Genomic DNA, 7699 nt, shown 5'->3' with positions numbered 1-7699 from the left:
ATATGTATATATGTATGTATCCAAGGAAAAGTCTATGGAAGAATGAGATGAAAACATTCATGTATACTACAAACACTACCGTAGTTCTACTTCAAAGGAAGAGAAATAAGCTGGCCTTCACAAGATATCAACCCTCATAATTTTGTTACCTATACACGATGTGCGCATGTTTAGCCGTCACTTGAGAATCGTAACAGTTGTCATAGTAACAGCAAAAATGGTAACAGCGCAGAAAAGCCCCTTCTGTCTTAGCGTCTTTCTGGCATTATGTATACGTCACATAAAACGACATATTAAAATCTCGCTTGCTTGTGACTATAATGTAATACGTTCATAGTCCCTGTTCACACTGTGAATCTCTCAAAAACACAGACACATAACAAAACGCTTTACTATAACAACGCACATTATAGTATGGATATTATAGCGATGGTAGTGAAAAATAATCACATAAAAGTGACAAGAGTATACATCGTCTGCGTTTGGTGGCAAGCCAATGCGAGCTGCCTGATACGAGAGCGTGCTTGTTTTGTAGAGATAATGGTACTTCGGGAGCGAAGTAGGCGATGAAAGCGCGACGACATGACGTTATGATGGCGGACGGTGATAAGGTTTTTCTCGCGATTTATTCGCCTGGGCCGAAAAAGCTTGTCCGTATTTTTCATATGAGGCTTCTTAGAAGACGGGAAGCATTGGATGCACAAGACAGAGTAACATACTTAGCAGCACGTTATATGCATATAGAATAAAAATATTAAAAGAATTATTATTAATATTCGATGTAAACAGCATTATGATATATAAGGTAAAATATAGTCACTACGTACCTGTCAGTGTTATATGTATTTTGTACGTTAAACTATATGTATTTTTTATTTTTTATATCATTTATCTGATGATTATACGGTATCTTACGGGCATCTAGTTAACATCGAATATGTTTATAACGACACACGTGCCATGTTTTTCCTGTAGCACAAATTGTCTGTTGCAACGCGAGAAGACCATACGGCGCAAAAACACAGCTGTGTTGGCTTGCAGAACGCAATACCTGAGCTTCCAAAAAGATGATCGACCACTTGGGAACGCATCCACATACTGTTCTGCTAGCAGTCAACAAACTTGAGTTCATGATGGAAATTGTACGTCACATTTTGGTGTAATTGATAATGTATAAATCTCCAGCCTATTTTCATGACAGACCCGTCACTTACAGAATGCCTTTAGGGTAGCGCTGTCTTCCCTTTTTTCTTACAGAGACTGCTCGCAAAATGGTCGAAGCTCAACTGTCAATAATAATCCTTGTCTAATTAAACAAGGTTAGGCATTGAAACCAGTAGCTGGTTTCTTCCAACTATTTGTAGGTAAGACATTAGCTCTTCTCCCAATAATACTGCATTTCGAAATAGCTGTATTTGAAAATGGAACGTATTCTGTCATGTACGAACGTGGAATACCTAGAACCTGTAACACTATGCAAACCATTACAGATGTGGGTGTGCGTACATTTATATGTTTACGTGTGGAGACAAGCGAGGAGCACATATTAATGGACACAAGACCATTTGTCAGTACGGATAGTTCATATGAACCGTATCCGTCCGAATGGGGTGGTAACGTGTGTGCCTACTGCACCCAGAAACATGCAAGTAATCTTAAGTTGGAAACCGAGGTTGAATGTGCTGCGAGCCATCTTTTTGAAGCAACGCTAAGGGGTTTTACGGATTAAAACCCGAAACGATTATAACATCTCCCAAAACAAATCGATGCCGATTTAGCTGGTATTATTGCTATATATAGATTTGCTTAAATATTTATTATAGTAGCCATAACTCTTCACACAACATTAACGATATCAGAACCTATTACTACAGCCGTTGAAAAAGTGTAATCTGCATTTGGGCTACGTGTGTCGTTTATTAATGTGATTTGTATTGATTAGCAAATTAAAAGCCTACTTATATTGTAACTGCTTTCTTCCGATGCCTCAAAATATTAAACTCACGGCTGCCTTCAAAAAAGAACTTCCAAGTTGAGACAATATCTCGTTGCTATTGTAATGTATTTGTTTTTGGTCACAACTGACAGGCCAAAGAACTGACTGAAATGTTGGCCAACCTGAATGCATTATTGTTCCTCCGCGGACACAGTAACTGTCACCTAATATCGGTAAGGTACCCACTTTTAAAATTTATGAACGATTATTTTGTCTATGAACACTTTTTGGGTTTTGGAGCGTTATGTTATTATCATCATTAATTATTCTACGACACACTAGTTATGAAAAGAGGAAAATAAGCAGACTGTTTATGTAAAGCGGATATGTGGCGAAAATACGAGTTGAGCACGGAGTTTTAATAGTAAAGTGAGATTTATAAAATAATTGTATGAATATATTACGCAATAATAATACAATATAGCATTTTTCAAGTGGTATATTTTTTATTCTAATGTACATTCTATGCTCAGGAACCACAGCTAGGTGCAGTAATCGTCGACAAGCATTTAAATGTACGCATCAAACCTACATAGGCTTACTCTAATGAATTGATAGCTTTAATTACAATCGTTAGTACAATATTGAAGGTTGCTAGAGATATTAAGGAGGCGGATCATTCACTAAGTATGAGATAGATCATTACAGGTATTTAAATTCATTTTATTTAGAAATAGTTTCATGGTTGAGTCCAGCGGGTAATTGATAATCTGGCCATGCTTTTGTAACTGATATTTGTGATGAGAGATATGACATTGTAAGTTAGGATTAGCAGGTCTTCAGGTCTTATGAATCTGAGGGGACATTGAACATTGTTCCTAGCTTAGGGCGCTGTAAAGTTAGGGCTTGCGCATGGATATTCAAATATTATAATCAACAGAGTACATATTTATATTTATCATGCAACAATTACATCGTTTTAGATAATCTGAGATAGTCCTATAAAACAATTTTAACAAAAAGCCCAAACCGCTATGCACTAGCAAATGGAACCAGGGATAATGCTTCATGAATAAGAAAAGACTTGTACCAGACAACCAATGGATTCTGGAACGGATAACAAACAGATGTTACGCTGTTGTAGGTGAATCCGGCGGAATTTAATACCTTTTGAATTAAGATCTTATACCTGTTAGTGTATTTTACTTTTGCACGCTTTTTCTAGCGCTCCGTCGGCTTTTCGCAGCTATGCTTGCCACATGAATGTTGTCTCCTAGCGGTGCGTATCTCAGGAGTTACTAATAAAGTCTGCCGGATTCGCTTGTTACAGTCTAATATTGGGCAGAGACTTGGGCCGAAATTAATGAAGAAATGGGATCGAGGAACGCTCCGAGTAGGACAGGGCTAAACCAGGTAATTGTGCCAGAAAAAGGAACAGACTCTCGACATAAACATATTGTAAAACACCTTTGCCATTACAATGTCTGTTAATGAAGCAATCATTATTGCAACAGGAAGAAAAAAAACTATCCATTATTTTACTCCCCCGAGTTTGAGACGAAATCATATTTTTACTAAATCATGGTACAAAATGATCTTCACCAAACCACGAAAATATGCCTTTAACGGGAGTACTGGCGCTGGGAGGTTGAGAAAGTCTATAAGTTCAACTTTTCATTGTAGCGTCTAACCACACTATGGTTAGAGATTATACGCTAATATACATGCATTTATGCCGTGCTCCTACATAAATTCCAAAGTGGTTGACCAAACGATTTTTGCTGATGCAACTTTTCAATCAACGTAACAGTCTGGGGTCGATATATATATAATGGATAAAAGCTGCAGAAGGTAGCACTACGCGTATTCGCGCAAAAAAGACCCCTACCATTCTGTTTGTTCCTATTCGACTCCTTTTAACGGGTACCACATCCCTCAAGCGTTTTTACTGCTCATCACGGACAGAAAACAGGACTGATTTCGCATTGGACAGGTAATATGTTGACATCTGATGCACATCCCGAGGCCCGGCTTCCGCGTTGGTGGTGTATTTCCACCGACACCTGCTAAGTAAATTGCAACGAAGAATTGATGCCTAAAGTCATTTACGACTACTATGAAGACCGTATGAAAGCGCTGAGAGCGTATGAAGGCGCTAAAGACGCCTTTTCGAAAGCCTGAGGAGCACACGCGCCAATGTTACAACTGGTCCGATTTGCGTTCTTTTACTTTTGAGTAATATTGTTCTATTTCATTTACAAACAATGTTTAATATGGACTAGATTTTCCAAGAGAGTTATCACGAAGGCGGCAGTTGTGGTGAGTTATATAAAAACTCACTATTTGTTGTGTACCAGCCAGCATAAGATGCACCTGCACACTGCTATCTACTCAAATCGTTTCGTTGTTTTTGTTGCCACGACCGCACCCCTATCCGACTAATTTCCTAGAGTATAAATTCACCATAATAATAATAATAAACAAACCAATTTACTTGTTTATTCAAGAATCGACACTTGTATTAAAAAAAATATATATATGAAGATCCTAAATGAATGGTGAAACAAATATAAACGGATTTTGAAAAAGCTAACGACCAAGGTTCTCGCCTAACTTCCACTGCAATTAATTATACTTCATATATGATATCTAAGTGTACTTAATTCGCCTGCATTTCGGCTACAATGTCTTCGACGGTGGCGTAAAAGTCCTGCAAGAACATAGAATGCAATCTGAAGTGTAATATCATTCACGGCCTGATGGAAAAATAACTAAAACCAAAAAACCAGTTGTTAATCTACAACAGAATCTGCATAATATTGTTGTTCTACAATTTAGCTATAGTCTATCTCAAGCCGTGCCTATCAGATATAGTAACTGAATTTTTATGTGTTTAATTTGGGTCTGTCGAATGCATCCCCGTGGTTTAGAAATATTTCGAGGTCACGATCTTTTCCTAGTGCAGCTCTTTCCTCAAAAATAGCATGTAGAATAGTACTGAATGAAAAACTTCACTGCTTAATTGTAGTTGTTGAAATAGTCCGACACACGGCTAAAAATTACAATCAATAATCCGTACGAGTATTAGACGAAACACTCGTTTATAAAGCGAACACTGTCACTTAAATTTCTGCCACGATCGAGAAGAGCTGATCTTTTAAGTGCCAGTTATGTCAACCTCATAACAACTTTATAAAATATTTTATCCTGCATAAGGGTAAATAAACAGAAGGGTTTCATTTGATCGGAAGTCTAATAAACGTCGTTAGGAACACTCTTTGAGATCATACATTTTGAGCCAAGAACTAATTCCTGTTAGACAAACGATGATCAATATATCGTGAACCGTACATGTAGCCAACAGTAAAATCGGACGAACATAGAGTGGTCTATTTATTCCGCCAAAATCAACTTCTAATACGAGTTAGTGGCAGAGTTATGTGCGACTTCAGTGCTCTGATAGTCATGGTCACATTATGATGAGCAAACAAACATTTCCCTTGGCTACCTATATCGTACTCATTCAATTATCAAACAGGCACTGTTGTTTGGACACTCGTTCGGACACTGTTGAAAAATACTGCACCGTTCTTGAACAACAAACAAATACAACTTCTGTTAAAATTGTGACCAATAAAAAGCTGTTCAAATACCAAACAATTTTTTTCATAAAACCATCACTGTTGCATATTGTGCCATATGAAGTGGCTATGATTCCCGCCTCTGCTTGATGGTAATAAGGCCTTTCATAGCATCGAACGAGTTACCGTCGGGCTGCAGGCGCAGCATTTCGCCATCAGGTTTCTCCGCCAGCAGGAAACCGTCCTCATCGACGCAACGTATGGTAGCCCGGGAATTGACTGCCTCCACGATGACTTCTTCGTCCGTGTGTAGCCAATTGGCGTGATACTCCTCAAGAACTTTTGATGGGTCTTTTTCGTAGAGATCCAACAGCCTCTCGAACTGAGTTAACTTTACCGCGATGAATTGTTCCACTGTAAGTTCCTGGCTGTTTGCCAAATCGTTGACACACGTGAGCGGCTTCGAGTTGCTGATATTGACTCCGCAACCGAAGTAGTTGTAATATTCGCCCGTTGATTTCATAGTGCAAGTCGACAGGATTCCGGCAATTTTTACATCGCGTTTGAAGTATACGTCATTTGGCCACTTAATGGCAATTTCAAGGTATGGGTAAATAGATCGAATGGCCCGAACAATGCTCAGCGCTGCCAGGTGTTGAAGGAACGACATTCTTTGGGCGATACGATCCATCTGCGATAAATGTAATACGACACTATACATGGCGCATCCGCGAGGGCTAATCCACGAATTTCGCCCGCGGGCTACAGGACGAATCTGGCGTGTGGCCACGGCCACCGCACCATGGACCGAATCGATTGTGCGGATCGTTGACATCGTCGTCGACACATTCTCGGTGTAGAGAATTGTTCGACCTATTTCGCGCGTCCGCAAATACTGAAAATATTTCTCCGTGTTGAACTTCGAGCGGTCCGGATGGCCCAACCGGATCGGAGTAAACTTATCATTAATCGGCTCATCGTCCGAGATCCGGAATTCCTCATCGGCAAGTTTGCCATTAAAAAACGAGTCAACCTGTTTGTCTGTCATGAGGTAACCTTCGGTCTTCGAAATCGACTTGTCCGTTTGGTCGCACAAAATTCCTAGACCCTCGAAATATTCACGAAGCGCCGAATCGTCGTCCGTCTCCACGTGAACAGCTTTAGCTAGCAAATCTGTGTTTACCAGCGCTAGATCTCCACCCGCAATAGCTCCACCTGTCAGGAAGTAGTTTTCTAGATTAGCTTTCATCGCTTCCGGCCATTCTTCTGGCTGAATTTGGCTTAGCCAGAGTAAACGACAATTACGAATCCACGCCGGTGACTGTAGCTCTTGCACAGTCATCGTATAGACTAGATACAGATCCGGGTCTATGATATTCTCAATACGCTTTTTCCATTCAGCGTCATCCTGACCGAATACCAAAATATGTGGTGGTTTCAACATGAGCGAATTCCTGTGGTCTAACGGGGCACTGTCACCCGTAATTGCTACATAGATCGGGCTACGCACAGTCGATTTTAAAGGCTTAAGACATCTGAAAGTTATCTGCTGTTGAGCTTCGATTAGCACGCGTCTAGCTACGGGTGCTAAAAACATTAGCGTCCCGACTGTTCTAGTCTACACAACAACGGTCTACGGTCTACGGCTACCACTTCTCGATAAGTATCCCCTAGAGGAAGAGTAACGATCTACCGGCACGATTCCATTCGTTAATCGATGAGTGGCGGATGCTTGTTATTGATATCGTTTCTGGCCGACTTATTTGTCGTAGCTTGAGGTTACACACCAATCCAGCCGTTGCAACTTTCTCATACGGAGAGGGTTATTATGATTAGAAGGAGCTTTCTATTGAATAAAGCGTCACCTCTAAAGTATCAGTGACGTAGCACACTCACACTCATAGCAAACACGAGGACGTATCAGCAAAACACTCACTGCGCTAATCCAATCATTTCACGGTTTGTCGTAACGTACCGGTCAGCAGCACCCGGAACGAAAAAAGCTGCGCCGCAGCAGTAGAAATATGCGTAAATAATATACCCAGTTAGCTTCTGTTCTAACAGGTTAGAGAGAACCAGCACAAATAAGCGCGTTAAACAAAACAGACACTTCAAAATAGAACAAACAAAGTTTTGGCTAGGTTTTGAACTAACAAAACTCGAATTACATTTTTATTTTGAG

General features: G+C 40.0%; 1 protein-coding gene across 1 annotated transcript; it reads right to left on the bottom strand.

Moving 5' to 3' along the window:
• Positions 1-2419: 2419 nt before the first annotated feature.
• Hcs (holocarboxylase synthetase-like protein) lies at positions 2420-7573 on the bottom strand. Its single transcript, XM_022837504.2, has one exon. It carries the CDS (start codon positions 7112-7114, stop codon positions 5645-5647), a length of 1470 nt encoding a protein of 489 aa, XP_022693239.1. The 5' UTR covers positions 7115-7573; the 3' UTR covers positions 2420-5644.
• Positions 7574-7699: the final 126 nt, after the last annotated feature.

Source organism: Varroa jacobsoni, unplaced genomic scaffold, assembly GCF_002532875.2.
Source record: "Varroa jacobsoni isolate VJ856 unplaced genomic scaffold, vjacob_1.0 scaffold_8, whole genome shotgun sequence".
In the NCBI taxonomy this organism is placed as follows: Eukaryota; Metazoa; Arthropoda; class Arachnida; order Mesostigmata; family Varroidae; genus Varroa; species Varroa jacobsoni.
Note: the sequence above shows the minus strand (reverse complement) of the source record. Positions and strands in the feature narration are given on the sequence as shown.

Coding starts and splice junctions, on each gene's coding strand:
- Hcs (XM_022837504.2), bottom strand. CDS start 7,114: ATGTTTTTAGCACCCGTAGCTAGACGCGTGCTAATCGAAGCTCAACAG.